The 16,232-nt window shown below is 43.3% G+C and overlaps 1 protein-coding gene across 3 annotated transcripts in view; it reads right to left on the minus strand.

Moving 5' to 3' along the window:
- Window positions 1-1,301: 1,301 nt before the first annotated feature.
- Window positions 1,302-16,232, minus strand: part of LOC139536173 (ubiquitin-associated protein 1-like) — a 29,186-nt gene continuing 14,255 nt past the window's right edge. For 2 of the 3 annotated variants that reach the window (XM_071336430.1, XM_071336429.1), the window contains 6 exons: window positions 12,263-12,303; window positions 12,012-12,136; window positions 10,994-11,770; window positions 10,677-10,823; window positions 9,668-9,769; window positions 1,302-4,187 (listed from right to left, as the gene is read on the minus strand). In XM_071336430.1, coding sequence (XP_071192531.1) covers window positions 4,047-4,187; window positions 9,668-9,769; window positions 10,677-10,823; window positions 10,994-11,770; window positions 12,012-12,136; window positions 12,263-12,296 — 1,326 coding nt within the window. In that variant the 5' untranslated portion in view covers window positions 12,297-12,303 and the 3' untranslated portion in view covers window positions 1,302-4,046. Of the gene's footprint in view, window positions 4,188-9,667; window positions 9,770-10,426; window positions 10,824-10,993; window positions 11,771-12,011; window positions 12,137-12,262; window positions 12,304-16,232 lie in introns of those variants that run through there. The other variant, XM_071336432.1, reaches the window with a different exon arrangement.

The following is a 16,232-nucleotide window of genomic DNA, read 5'->3' on the forward strand; positions in this document are numbered from 1 at the left end:
TAATTAGCCATCTCCGGACAGCTGTGTGTAAGCGTAAGTATGCCACAAACGTGTTGTCACTGAAAAATACTGTCAGCTGCAACTGTGTTGAACGCGGTTAAAAACAGTCTGCAGTAGGTGTGCATTTTGCAAAAATATTTTGATGTGATATGAGAGAGGGATTTATGTTAATAGAAGAGAACCGCAATTGAGAATCGATTCATGTTTAGATGGGAGTATTTGAATGTTTTGGCTTCCAGAGCCATTTCGCCTTTAAACAGAACATGTAAGGTCCTTGGACAATAAGGAGTAATGTTAGGTTCCTTTAGTCCAATATTAGGCTACGTTACACAAGAGAACAGTGACTAGACCATACAGGGGTCAGGGTTGGGAAAGGTGATCAGTCTGAGGCTACCTCTGCTGCATTGGAACAGTTGAGCAACTGGTCACGACCTGCCAATAAAATACATAATCTAGTCTGATCACCAAGGTCTATATTCCCAACACTGTCAAGATCAGGAAAAGTAAAATAAACATGGTATATTTAGGAAGCACACAGGAAAAACAAATATAGGTCATAGCCTACATTGTCATGCCATGGCTTTTAGCCCACGTTCAGCCTAGTTCCATTTAAATCTAGTTCTCTTTGGTGTTTCCTGAGTCCCAGTCTGTCTGTGCTATCATACAAACTCCTTGTCACTCATTATCATGCCTATTGTTTGGCTTGACAATGACAGCATTGGAGTTGGCAATATAACAAAAACAGATCTGAGACCAGGCTACAGTACTTGTGGTGTTCACAGGTCCTAGAAGACTGGTTACTTAGTAGTAGTAAGCAGTGTGGTTATTGCTCGACTCAGCTGCTCAATAGGCAAAGTCTAGCTGTAACCATATTGCTTTCACCTATACAGCTTAGAGATCTCTGTGAACACAAAAAGTAATTTTACACTCTGGCATTTTCAAAAGGTAAGGTTCCAAAATGGAACCAGGCATGGAACAAAACCGTTATATGCTCTGTGATGACACAGTAATGGTATATGAACAGAACAGCTCATCTGCTTTGACTGAGACAGCAAAAATATGGCTCCATTATTGTTTTTTTCTGCTGACCACACACAACACTGAAAGTTTTTTGCCGTTACCCATAATGCTCAGGGAACAATCTCTTTGCATTGTTATTGTCGCTTCACCATTGTGCTGCTGTACACACTATGTGAAAAACACCCCAATCTATGAAATATTGATAATTTCTAATCTGCTTGAGTACTAACAAATTCATTGTTTTTCCAAAAACCTTGCACAAAAACAACCCACACACCTTATAAATAGTAACAGCCACACCATTGAAAAGATGTGTACATTTAATAACATTGAAGAACTGCCAAATGATTCAGGAGTAAACTGACATTTTTTAAATCACATTTCAGGGGCTACCAGGAACACCACTCCTTATTTTTATAATTAAGACATCAAAATCCAGATGTCATATCAGACCCACACTTCAAGTCTCTCACTGACTCCGAGGCTTACTACAAAACCAAGATCTCAAGTTAAGATTAGACCGAATAATGTCCACAATGCAGAAAGCAGGCCAGCAATATTTTTTCCCCACAACCATCACCATGTGGCTTGGCATCTTGTGCCCCCCTCCCCAAAGAAGCCAGTCATGTCAAAAGGAAATTGACCAGTTATCAGGAGGCAAAATGTTGCCTTTAGTTCAGAGCAAGATCTGGAGGAGGCCTTGCGTTTAGACGCTATACTCAAGTCTAATAATTGAGAATGGAATCTGGGGTGTTTTAATCGCTTAGATGTTAAGACACCTATTTAGGGGAAGTTCTAGACCAGTTCACATTGACATTTGTGTACAAAGCGCTCTGTGAACACCGTAGGGCCCAGTGTCTTATAATGCCAGAAAGCCCCTTCGGTCTACTCTCCTCTACCACTCTCAGATGCATACGCGCACACACACGTATTGGCAACATATTATCAATACAAAGATCAAACTCCACAGACAGTATGCTCTCAATAACAGATTCTTCTTACAATAGTAGGCCTATGTGATAATGTAAATCTGTAACAATTGGTTTGTTCATGTCTTCTTATGGTAGAACTAGGTACAACCTCAGAGGTAAGTGCCAATTTTCAGTCACATTCCCATGTACTGCATTCAACTTCTCAGCTCTGAATCTTCAAATCAAATGTTAATGTTGTAATTTGTCACATGAGATCCCCTTGATTACCAGAGAGATCAAGACATTGGTCATTACACTAGGAAAGTAATCATGAAGCTTGAATCGACTGGCTGCTTGGTTGGGAGAGGAAAGCTGCTTTTCTGCACATAAGATTCACACATGAAATGGAGAGCATCATCATGGCACTTCAAAAACACCTGTAGACTCATACACAGGTCAGTAGTCAAAATAAAAAGGGTCAATGCAAGGTGAAAACATAGCTATATGAAATAGAATTATAAAATAAAATCACCCTAACGCATTTGGTTAATATTTAATATTGTTTGATCTTCTGACCCGTTCTTGGAAGATTTGCCAGTCCAATTCTTATGCATGACACCAGGCAAAGAGGCGAAAACACTTTCAGATCAGCATGTGTGTGACAAAGTGTGTGACAAAGACCACAATCATAGTTGATAACAGAGCCTGATCTTCAGTAATGAGGGGAGTAAATGACAGCAGACAATTAAATCAAATGTTTTCTCCAGATTTCCTCCTCCAGTGAGCGTGTCTCCAGCAAAGGCAATCTGTCATTTTGGGAGTTACTCACTACTCAGACCCAAAAATATGCCAGTCAGTCACACATCATAAAACATATTGCACGAAAGTTTAGGTTGCAAAACTATTCTTTTCCCCCAGCTCTCTGTCCAGTCTGTGAATCAAAACCAATAGGGACCATTTCAAAGCACCACTTGCATCCTAGTGCTTGCTTCTCATAAAAGGTTCTCATTTTAGATTATATTTAATCTCTTTATTACTAAATGTCAGTGTAATTTTAAAGAAGTCAATATCTATGTTGGTGAGGTGTGTGTGTCTGTACAGATCGTCACATTTCTCTGTGCCAGTGAGTGTTAGTATGCGTTTGGACGTGATGTTTCCTGCAAAATAATTTGACCACCTCTTCTCCACTGGTCTTGCAGTCCGTTCCAGTGCAGAACGAGCCAACGGGCAGTAGTAGCAGTTATGTTATTATTACTTTTAAGGGTTTGTTAATGCAGTTCCTAAAACAGAAAGCAAAGAAATAATCTCTATACAAGGACTCGGGAAACAATAACAATGTGTGTCCTTTTGAACAAACTGACAAATTAACAAGCAAAACGACAGCAAAGAAAAGATGAGGGAGATCGGTGAACGCCAGTCACGGGAACAGAGGGGGCACTTCTTGAACTCAGTTCTCTGTTCTGCGACGATGCCAGTTGTGTTTTTAGGTTCTGGCGTCCGTCGGTCAGTTAGTCACACATGGGCCGCTTGGCATCCCCTCCGCTCTACAATTTTGTAGGCCTATGTTGGGCAGCGGAAGTTGGCAGCTTAGTTAGCTGGGAGTGTTAACTGTGCATCTGTAGAAAGTAGAGCCTGGCTAGTGGTTCCTTTAAGTTCGGGGCCCATTGTCCCCATCCACAGAGTCAGACACACTCACCAAAGTGCTGTGCAGCATTGGGTCTCCTCCTCTATGCTCCTTTGGGAAGTTCATGCCTCCTTTCCAAGCATCACAGTGCACACACGTTGATTGACATGCTAGGAATTGTAAAAAAACAAACAAGCAAGTATCCTTGGTGTGGTCAGCACAAACGAACCACCACAAATCGCAGGTGCTCCTCATTCTTCCATTTACCCCCCCACACTCTAAGAACAGAAGAATAGACTATGGAAGTGTATGCGTTTGCTCACTTGGAGTCACTGTGTGAGAGTGGAACAGAGTGGGATCATGAGCGGAAGTCATGAGCTGCGTTGGGTCGGAGTTCACCCCTCTGTGCTGTAACACTGTTGAAACATGGGGGGGGGGGGGGGGGGGAAGCCAGCAAGGAGCATGTGGGTGGATGGTTAAAGGGGGGGGACTCAGCTGGCTGCGGCACGGGACATGAGGTCCTCCAGAGCCTTTTCCTGGTCGTTGTTGTGCACCAGCAGCACCTCCTTGATGGTGTCCCTTTCAAAGCCCATCTCGCCGAACCGCGTCATCAGCGACAGGAACTCTAAGGCCTGAAGAAATCATGAAAAACATACATTGTAATTGGGAATTCTTGTTACGTATTGTTTCTGTACAATTTAACTAGATTAGTTATTTTTTATAAACAGATTGTTTTTTAACAAACATTTGCAAGGCGATCTATGAGAACAGATCAATGAAATTAGGCTGGTTTAGACAATAATTAGCTATCTGGTTAGTAACGTAGTAGTATAAAGTCGTTATTTACAATCAACAATGTAGTTATGAATACAAGTGGGTTGGATTTTCATTTTGTCTTCAAGTGGCCTTACACAGGAGCTAACGTTCATGAGAGTTTCACACCTTCTAATGTTGCTTGATCGGTTGGTAGGCCTATCAGCAGGCCAAAATTACATGAAAAGTGAGAAGAAATATTAGCAGTATTGCAGCAATTTCTGCAGTTCAGAATTTTTTTTTATTTAAAAAAAGGGAGCAATGCAATCGATGCCCTATCCTAAACTTGTTGGAAGTGAGAGGCATCTTGCTGTCATTCGTTAACCATGTCATTTTGAGCCGCATCACATCTCATGCTTGCCCTGGCCACTTGCCTTCACTGCCTACCAACACAGCTACACCAATCCAATGCTTTAAATCTTTGAGGCGGTGTGAATGAGTGCAATATGGGATTGGGCTCCAATCAGCCTAGTAGTAAGAAACGCACGCAGTCTTTCCGCTTTCTAATTAGTCATCAATCATCGTTGAAGCTGACTTCTCAGATCAATAGCGATGTTGTTTTGTTTGATTAGGTAGTTAGTTGTCATTACTTTGAGCTCTGAATAACCGCTAATCAAGGATTACTTTGAGTGGTTTCAACATTGTCTCCATGACAATTTACTTTAATATGGACCCAAATAAATAAGACTGATAAAATCATGGGCAGGCTCAAAGATCTGGTTGTCAGCGCTGGATACAAGGTGGTCTTCACCATGGAGCACTCTGGCTAAGGTAAGAAGGACGACCTAGTGGTTTGTGTGTGTTAGAAATCTCTGTGTTTGTCAGAGAGTCAAATTAATGAATATCAATATGAATTCCATCCTTCTTACCCACTGCCATCTGGGGCTTCAACAACACCAGGTCGTAGTTACCTGGTACTATCCAGTCACTATTTGCTTTTACACACTAGTACTGTACTATTTTATTTGCCTCTACTGTTATATTTATGCTTTGTGTGATTGTCTTGTAGTATTTTTATTGTTTTTACTTTGCATGTATGAAAAACAAAAAAGTAATATTATCTCAGCAGATAAGATTGTTCCTCCTGGCCATGGAGACGTCAGCAACACTTTCCAGTACCTGTTCATCAAGCTGAACTTCAATTCTCATTATTTTTGCCATCCAGTGTTGCATACAGTCAAATCAAAAGGATCTTAATTTTATATTTTTATTTTTAAGGATTGGTTGTTGACGGTTCATAATCACATTATTTGGGTTCCAATTCAAATATACAGTAAGTATACAAAACATTAAGAAAACCTGCTCTTTCCATGACAGACTGACCTGGTGAAAGCTATGATCCCTTGATGTAATTTGTTAAATCCACTTCAAAAATCAGTGTAATGACAGGGATGAGACCGGTTAAAGACGATTTATACGCCTCGAGACAATTGAGACATGGATTGTGTGTGTGTGCCATTCAGAGGGTGAATGGGCAAGACAAAAATTTTAAGTGCCTTTGAACAGGGTATGGTAGTAGGGCGCACCGGTGTGTGTCAAGAACCTTAACACTGCTGGATTTTTCACGCTCAACAGTTTCCTGTGTGTGTATCAAAAAGGGTCGACCACCCACTTAACACAACTGTGGGAAGCATTGCAGTCAACATGGTCCAGCATCCCTGTGGAACGCTTTCAAAATCTTGTAAAGTCCATGCCCCAACAAATTAAGGCTGTTCTGAATGCAAAAGGGGAGGGGCAACTCAATATTAGGAAGGTGTTCCATATGTTGTTTGGTATAATCAGGTGTACAGTGCCTTCAGAAAGTATTCACAAACCTTAACTTTTGATAAAGTGGAGTTACGTATTTTGAAATTTGTAATAATTAAAAAAACGAAAAGCTGAAGTGTCTTGTCAGTAAGTAGTCCACTCCTTTGTTATGGTGCTTAAGTCACATAAGTTGCATGGACTCACTGTGTGCAATAGAGTTTAACACAATTTTTAAATAACTACCTCATCTCTGTACCCCACACATACAGATAATTGTAATGTCCAGCAGTCGAGCAGGGAATTTCAAACAGACTCAACCACAAAGACCAGGGAGGTTTTACAATGACTCGCAGAGAAGGGCACCTACTGATAGACGGGGAAAAAAAGACATTGAATATCCCTTCAAGCATGGTGAAGTTATTAATTACTCTTTTGGATGGTGAGCAATACACCCAGTCACTACGAAGATACAGGCGTCCTTCCTAACTCAATTGCCGGAGAGTAAGGAAATAACCATGGATTTCACCATGAGGCCAATGGTGACTTTAAAACCGTCAGAGTTTAATGCCTGTGATAGGAGAAAACTGAGGATGGATCAACAACATTGTAATTACTCCACAATACTAACCGAAATGACAGAGTGAAAAGGAAGCATGTACAGAATAAAAAAATATTCCAAAACATGCATCCTGTTTGTAATTAAGTAATACTGCAAAAACATTTTGTACTGAATACAAAATGTTATGTCAAATACAACATTACTGAGTTCCACTCTCCATATTTTCAAGCATAGTGGTAGCTGCATCATGTTATGGGTATGCTTTGGACTGGGGAGTTTGAGATAAAAAAATAAACTGAATGGAGCTAAGCACAGGCAAAATCCTAGATGAATACCTGGTTCAGTCTGCTTTCCACCAAGCTCCAGGAGATTAATTCACCTTTCAGCAGAACAATAACCTAAAACAAGGCCAAATGTACAAGTTGCTTACCAAGACAGTGAATGTTCCAGAGTGGCCGAGTTAGAAATGGGCAAATATTGTACAATCCAGGTGTGCAAAGCTCTTAGAGAAAGGGGATTCTACCATGTATTGACTCATGGGTGTGAATACTTATGAAAATTTAAAATTGTAAATAAATTTGCTAACATTTCTAAAAACATGTTTACACTTCGTCATCAGATGGGTGTGCATCAAAGCAGGGACCGAGAGACTGAGAAACAGCTTCTCTCTCAAGGCCATCAGACTGTTAAACAGCAATCACTAACATTGAGTGGCTGCTGCCAACATACTGACTCATCTCTAGCCACTTTAATAATGAAAAAAATGGATGTAATAAATGTATCACTAGCCACTTTAAACAATGCCACTTTATATAATGTTTACATACCCTACATTACTCATCTCATATGTATATACTGTACTCTATGCCATATACTGCATCTTGCCTATGCCGTTCGGCCATCGCACATTCATATATTTTTATGTACATATTCTTAATCATTCCTTTACACTTGTGTGTATAAGGTAGTTGTGAAATTGTTAGGTTAGATTACTTGTTAGATATTACTGCATGGTCGGAACTAGAAGCACAAGAATTTCGCTACACTCGCATTAACATCTGCTAACCATCTGTATGTGACAAATAAAATGTGATTTTGCGAACAAAAAAATATTGAATCCATTTAGAATTCAGGCTGTAACAACAAAATGTGTAATAACTCAAGGCAGTGTAATGTATTGTATAGTATAATAATTTGTTCTAGTAAATTAATAAGAGAAAGAAAAAAAAAAGAGCAATTGCCAGGTAAAAATATACATATACTGAACAAAAATAAAACACATGTAACAATTTCACTGAGGTAAATAATTTAAGGAATTTATTGATTTCACATGACTGGGCAAGAGCAGCCATGGGTAGGCATAGACCCACCCACTGGGGAGCCATGCACAGCCAATCAAAATTAGTATTTCCACCACAAAAGGGCTTTATTACAGGCAGAAATACTCCTCAGCTTCATCAGCTGTCCAAGTGGCTGGTCTCAATCGATCCCGCACGTGAAGAAGCTGGATGTGCAGTGGTGTAATGTACTTAATTTAAAGAATACTTGAAAGTACTACTCAAGTTGTTTTTGGGGGTTTTTGACAACTTTACATAATGTACTTTTTAAAATATTTATAAAGTACTTTTTACTCCATATGTTTTCCCTGACACCCAAAAGTACTCATTACATTTTGAATGCTTACCAGGACAGGAAAAGGGTCCAATTCACATACTTATCAAGACAACATCCCTGGTCATACCTTCTGCTTCTGATCTGGCAGACTCACTAAACACATGCTTTGTTTGTAAATTATGTCTGAATGTTGGAGGGGGCCCTGGCTATCTGTGTTTGCCGTCTGGTTTGCTTAATAAGGAATTTTAAATGATTTATACTTTTACTTTTGATACTTAAGTATATTTAAAACCAAATACTTTTAGACTTTTACTGGGTGACATTTACTTTAACTTGAGTCATTTTCTATGAAGGTATCTTTACTTTGACTGAAGTATGACCACTGGGTACTTTTTCGCACCACTGCAGATGCAAAGGTCCTGGGCTGGCATGGTTACACGTGGTCTGCAATTGTGAGGCCGGTTGGATGTACTGCTAAATTCTCTAAAAACAACGTTTCTCTTATGGTCGAGAAACTAACATTATATTCTCTGGCAACAGCTCTGGTGGACATTCCTACAGTCAGCATGTCAATTGTACACTCCCTCAACTTGAGACATATGTGGCATTGTGTTGTGTGACAAAACTGCACATTTTAGACTGACCTTTTGTCCCCAGCACAAGGTGCACCAGTGTAATGATCATGCTGTTTAATCAGCTTCTTAATATGCCACACCTGTCAGGTGGATGGATTATCTTGCCAAAGTAATTAATGTTCACTGACATGGAGGTAAATAAATTTCTGCACAACATTGAGAAATAAGCTTTTTGTGCATATGGAAGAATTCAGGGATATTTTACTTCAACTCATAAAAAACAAACCAACACTTCAAATGTTGTATCTATATTTTTGTTCAGAATAGTGACAATAAATCTTTTGAAACAATCAATCAGTGTTGGTGTTCTTCTCTCAAGTGTTAATGGGATTAGAAAAAAATAACAGCATCTTAGAATGCAGTTGTAATTTTTTATTATTTTGTCCGAAGTCAACTTTAAAAGCTCATAACTCAGGGTCTGAAATATATCTGGATTTGGGACAGTTTGCAATTTTCAGAAATAGTCAATATCAAGATGATATTGAGAGAAGGATTTCCCTAGGCCGCCACACATTTGAGAAGAAAGGTGGAGGGAGGAGAACGGCACATGCTTGGTTTATCTAAGTTCAGGGAAAACTGGAAGTGAACCATACCTTATGCCACTCAACATTTGTGTGTTGAAACATCAGAGATAATGGAGTTGGCTGGCTAGTCATCCTAACAGTTTTTGGTTCTGCATGCTGAGTTCATCTGTATAAACGTGCATATCAGTTTATGTGACGGTAGGGACTGTGGGTGGACTCACCTTCTCTTCAGAGCACTGGTACATCTCTAAGCCCTCCTCTACGGCACTGGGCTCAAATCCCCGCTCACAAAGACGTGTATGAGTAAACATGTACTCCAGCACCTGGGTCACAGGATGACAGATATTGTTGATCTTTTGGTGAGGGCTTCATGTGCAAGTCAAAGACTGGCTATTTACTAGGTGGTTGTACAAGCTGAGAGCAAGATAATTATGACTGAAAATATGGTGACCAAATCTTTGGAGGTGAATTTATGAAATAGCTCATGTTGGCATTTAATAGAAATACATTCATATTCATTGTTGATTAGAGGGATAGCTAAATTCACATTATAAAATATTGTACTTTTTTTTTCATTTTGGAAGCTAGCTGTCAAATGTGTCAACTACCACTGTGTCATTCCATTGTTAGCCAATGTTTATTCAAATGTTTTTTTGTAACCTTTATTTAACTAGGCAAGTCAGTTAAGAACAAATTCTTATTTACAATGACGGCCTACCCCAGCCAAACCCAAATGACGATGGGCCAATTGTGCGATGCCCTATGGGACTCCCAATCACGGCCAGATGTGATACAGCCTGGATTCGCCTCTTGCACTGAGATGCAGTGCCTTAGACCACTGCGCAACTCGGGAGTTAACTAGCCCCTAACGAGTGTCTCCTACAGTACTACTGTAATCATTCACTGCAATGCCATCATAGTGTTGAGGCATCAAACAAAGGTGATGGATGGTGTGTTTTGAGTCAAAAGAAAACACTGCGTAAACGCAATTCATTTATTCACAACTACCATCCTCAACTTGTTGCCTGGTGTACTTTTTTGTGAACACAATCACATAACGCAGACACCTGATGACTTCAGTCAACCATGACACACAGAAAATTATCTGGGCGCAATGGGCAGTGAGTGAATGACAGCACAGAATCAAATAGAACATTTCTTTATAACAGATCTGTGTAGAGAAAATGGGCCTAGGCTGCTGTGACCGGGAGGGAGAGCGGAGGGGTGTACCTGCTCCACATTCTGGCCTCGCCTCTGCATGGCCCGCAGGACCCCCTCGTAGGAGTACCCCATGGACACGATGGTCTCCACACATTGCCGCCCACTGGGAGACAGGTTGAGCAGTGCCGCTCCGCACGGGAGAGGACCTACATTTATCTATGCAGAGAGAGTTTTCTTAGCATCACATCTGTATAAGAGTCCAAAAAAAAGCATCTTCCTCTGGTCCACAAAACCTCTAAGCTTTTCAGAAGTTTGAAATAATTAAGCCATACATTTAGTCATTGAAACTAAGCAAAGCCCACTTCACCTTCTGTGTGTAAGCTTACCTGCTTTGGTGCCCCATTTTGGGTGTGCCTGGGTGGCTCCTCTGTCTTCTGCTGGGGTGCCGGTGGGCTGCCGGTGGATAGGCTAGGTGGTACAAGGGCTGGAGAGTAGGAGTCAAAAGACAATTCCCCGGGGTCCGACAGCTTGGGGAAGGTCAGCGAGCGGATGTTGCAGGGCCGGTCTGGGTCCATTGTCCGTCCCTGGGCCAGACCCCCAGCTCTGTCCATGTCCAGTTGCGCCACCAGCCCGTTGAGGGAAAAGGCCGTTTTGGCCGGAAGGCTGGTGGCGGGGAGTTGGGGTGGAGGCGTGCTGCCTCGCGATGCCAGCTCGGGCTGGGGTTCCTCAGGTGGGGATACAGACTGCTGCTGGGGCTGGCTCTGGAGGATGTTGCGCAGCTCCTCCCTATCGTCCAGCGTCTTCAGCTCCAGCTTGTCGAAGGGGTCCTCCTCGCGCTCAAAGTCAGCCAGGTTAAGGTACTGTGGCTCCGGGATGCTGGGAGCGGTCTGCCTGGCGGGCGCGGGCAGCGGGGTGAGGATGGCGTTGTGGCGCAGTGAGGCCATCAGCGGATTCAATGCGGGCGGGAGAGCGTCCTGCTCCTCGGCGGGGCGAGGCCTCTTGCCCCCGCCGGCCAATCCCCCGTCAGGGTCCTGTGCGGGGGGTGAGTGCTCCCTGCTCTCCAACACCAGCCTGGCCACCTCTGCAGCTCGGGCCTCCGCCGCCCTGGCCTCAGCCAGCTCAGCCCCCCAGCGCACACTCCGCCTCTCCAGGGAGAAGTCATACTGCAGTGCCCAAAGAGAGACAACCAGCATGCCTAGTTAGAGCGGAGCAGCAGACAAAGGACTAAAGGAATGGAGACTAATCAACCCGGGTGAATCTTGTTGAGTCATGAGATATCTTATTTTCAACATTTACAGAGGTGCCCCCCTAATACAGACTAATATTACAGGGAAGCGATAAATTACCCCCAAGCAGCCCCGTCATTGAAACGCTTGATGCAGTGACACAAGTCAGAAGGCTTACCTGCAGGTCTGCGAGCACAGAGAGACAGTCGGGCAGGCAGAAGCCAACAGGAAGCCCCACTTTGGCAGGGCAGCGGAACTTATCGTTGATTTTAAAGGGAACGTCATCAAGGTAGCTGATGGGTCCTGGAAAAACAGGATGAGTGATTGGCCTAAATGAAAAATGACACCATGATGCAAATGTAGGAATATTTTTAAACAAAATGAGCAGATGGAGAACAGAGGAAGAGCCCGAAAGACAGACACACTCACCATTGTTGTGGGTATCAGACTTCCTCGCAGCCATTTAGAGTCTGTAAAAAACACACAGGGCTCTTGAATGAGTGGGAGATGCCTTAGAGGAAGCAGTGAGGGTGTTTTCACACAGTCCTATTTAAAGTGAACTCTGGGGTAAAAACAAAGAGCAAAAGAAGTCAGTTCTCTTTGTATTCACACTGCCCTTGCCTTTGAATGAGGTCTCAACTCTTGCCAGTTCACTGCAACTATTTTGTGGTCCTCTTTGCATTCACATTGCTATGTTAAGGAACCAATATCTCTTTCCAACATGCACTCTGGGCTTTTACAATGTGTAGGACAAGCCATTCAATCAGAAAGCATTATTGGACAGCTAGCTATACATTTTGTACACTAATAGATTGACTGCATTTAGTTAAAATATGAGACAGAATTGTAATCAGAAGATGCTATTAATATGTGCATTTGATTGGTAACAGAATAACTACCACTATTATAATACCCTGCTGGTCATCTATGAACATCTTGGCAATTTTCTGTTATAATCTCCACCCAGCACAGCCAGAAGAGGACTGGCCACCCCTCATAACCTGGTTTCTTACTAGGTTCCTGCATTTCCAGGTAGTTTTTCCTAGCCACCGTGCTTCTACATCTACATTGCTTGTTTTTTGGCGTTTTAGGCTGGGTTTGTATAACAATTTGTGACGTCGGCTGATGTTTTTTTATTTTTTATTTATTTCACCTTTATTTAACCAGGTAGGCTAGTTGAGAACAAGTTCTCATTTGCAACTGCGACCTGGCCAAGATAAAGCATAGCAGTGTGAACAGACAACACAGAGTTACACATGGAGTATACAATAAACAAGTCAATAACATGGTAGAAAAAAAGAGAATCTATATACAATGTGTGCAAAAGGCATGAGGTAGGCAATAAATCGAATAATTACAATTTAGCAGATTAACACTGGAGTGATAGATCATCAGATGATCATGTGCAAGAAGAGATACTGGTGTGCAAAAGAGCAGAAAAGTAAATAAATAAAAGCAGTATGGGGGGTGAGGTAGGTAAATTGGGTGGGTAGTTTACAGATGGACTATGTACAGCTGCAGCGATCGGTTAGCTGCTCGGATAGCAGATTTTTAAAGTTGTTGAGGGAGATAAAAGTCTCCAACTTCAGAGATTTTTGCAATTCGTTCCAGTCGCAGGCAGCAGAGAACTGGAAGGAAAGGCGTCCAAATGAGGTTTTAGCTTTAGGGATGATCAGTGAGATACACCTGCTGGAGCGCGTGCTGCGGGTGGGTGTAGCCATCGTGACCAGTGAACTGAGATAAGGCGGCACTTTACCTAGCATAGCCTTGTAGATGACCTGGAGCCAGTGGGTCTGACGACGAACATGTAGCGAGGGCCAGCCGACTAGGGCATACAGGTCGCAGTGGTGGGTCGTATAAGGTGCTTTAGTAACAAAACGAATGGCACTGTGATAAACTGCATCCAGTTTGCTGAGTAGAGTGTTGGAAGCTATTTTGTAGATGACATCGCCGAAGTCGAGGATCGGTAGGATAGTCAGTTTTACTAGGGTAAGTTTGGCGGCGTGAGTGAAGGAGGCTTTGTTGCGGAATAGAAAGCCGATTCTTGATTTGATTTTGGATTGGAGATGTTTGATATGAGTCTGGAAGGAGAGTTTGCAGTCTAGCCAGACACCTAGGTACTTATAGATGTCCACATATTCTAGGTCGGAACCGTCCAGGGTGGTGATGCTAGTCGGGCGTGCGGGTGCAGGCAGCGAACGGTTGAAAAGCATGCATTTGGTTTTACTAGCGTTTAAGAGCAGTTGGAGGCCACGGAAGGAGTGTTGTATGGCATTGAAGCTCGTTTGGAGGTTAGATAGCACAGTGTCCAAGGAAGGGCCGGAGGTATATAGAATGGTGTCGTCTGCGTAGAGGTGGATCAGGGAATCGCCCGCAGCAAGAGCAACATCATTGATGTATACAGAGAAAAGAGTCGGCCCGAGAATTGAACCCTGTGGTACCCCCATAGAGACTGCCAGAGGACCGGACAACATGCCCTCCGATTTGACACACTGAACTCTGTCTGCAAAGTAGTTGGTGAACCAGGCAAGGCAGTCATTAGAAAAACCGAGGCTACTGAGTCTGCCGATAAGAATATGGTGATTGACAGAGTCGAAAGCCTTGGCCAGGTCGATGAAGACGGCTGCACAGTAATGTCTTTTATCGATGGCGGTTATGATGTCGTTTAGTACCTTGAGCGTGGCTGAGGTGCACCCGTGACCGGCTCGGAAACCGGATTGCACAGCGGAGAAGGTACGGTGGGATTCGAGATGGTCAGTGATCTGTTTGTTGACTTGGCTTTCGAAGACCTTAGATAGGCAGGGCAGGATGGATATAGGTCTGTAACAGTTTGGGTCCAGGGTGTCTCCCCCTTTGAAGAGGGGGATGACCGCGGCAGCTTTCCAATCCTTGGGGATCTCAGATGATACGAAGGAGAGGTTGAACAGGCTGGTAATAGGGGGTGCGACAATGGCGGCGGACAGTTTCAGAAATAGGGGGTCCAGATTGTCAAGCCCAGCTGATTTGTATGGGTCCAGGTTTTCCAGCTCTTTCAGAACATCTGCTATCTGGATTTGGGTAAAGGAGAAGCTGGGGAGGCTTGGGCGAGTAGCAGCGGGGGGGGCGGGGCTGTTGGCCAAGGTTGGAGTCGCCAGGAGGAAGGCATGGCCAGCCATTGAGAAATGCTTGTTGAAGTCTTCGATTATCACGGATTTATCGGTGGTGACCGTGTTACCTAGCCTCAGTGCAGTGGGCAGCTGGGAGGAGGTGCTCTTGTTCTCCATGGACTTTACAGTATCCCAGAACTTTTTGGAGTTAGAGCTACAGGATGCGAATTTCTGCTTGAAAAAGCTGGCCTTTGCTTTCCTGACTGACTGCGTGTATTGGTTCCTGACTTCCCTGAACAGTTGCATATCGCGGGGGCTCTTCGATGCTATTGCAGTTCGCCACAGGATGTTTTTGTGCTGGTCGAGGGCAGTCAGGTCTGGAGTGAACCAAGGGCTATATCTGTTCTTGGTTCTGCATTTTTTGAACGGAGCATGCTTGTCTAATATGGTGAGGAAGTAACATTTAAAGAATGACCAGGCATCCTCAACTGACGGGATGAGGTCAATATCCTTCCAGGGTACCCGGGCCAGGTCGATTAGAAAGGCCTGCTCGCAGAAGTGTTTTAGGGAGCGTTTGACAGTGATGAGGGGTGGTCGTTTGACCGCGGACCCGTGGCGGATACAGGCAATGAGGCAGTGATCGCTGAGATCTTGATTGAAGACAGCAGAGGTGTATTTGGAGGGCAGGTTGGTCAGGATAATGTCTATTAGGGTGCCCATGTTTACGGATTTAGGGTTGTACCTGGTGGGTTCCTTGATGATTTGTGTGAGATTGAGGGCATCAAGCTTGGATTGTAGGACTGCCGGGGTGTTAAGCATATCCCAGTTTAGGTCACCTAACAGAACAAACTCTGAAGCTAGATGGGGAGCGATCAATTCACAGATGGTGTCCAGGGCACAGCTGGGAGCTGAGGGGGGTCGGTAGCAGGCGGCAACAGTGAGAGACTTATTTCTGGAGAGATTAATTTTTAAAATTAGAAGTTCGAACTGTTTGGGCATAGACCTGGAAAGTATGACAGAACTTTGCAGGCTATCTCTGCAGTAGATTGCAACTCCTCCCCCTTTGGCAGTTCTATCTTGACGGAAAGTGTTATAGTTGGGTATGGAAATCTCAGAATTTTTGGTGGCCTTCCTAAGCCAGGATTCGGACACGGCAAGGACATCAGGATTGGCAGAGTGTGCTAAAGCGGTGAGTAAGGCAAACTTAGGGAGGAGGCTTCTGATGTTGACATGCATGAGGCCAAGGCTTTTTCGATCGCAGAAGTCAACAAATGAGGGTGACTGGGGACATGCAGGGCCTGGGTTTACCTCCA

This window comes from Salvelinus alpinus, chromosome 12 (assembly GCF_045679555.1).
Source record: "Salvelinus alpinus chromosome 12, SLU_Salpinus.1, whole genome shotgun sequence".
Lineage (NCBI taxonomy): Eukaryota > Metazoa > Chordata > Actinopteri > Salmoniformes > Salmonidae > Salvelinus > Salvelinus alpinus.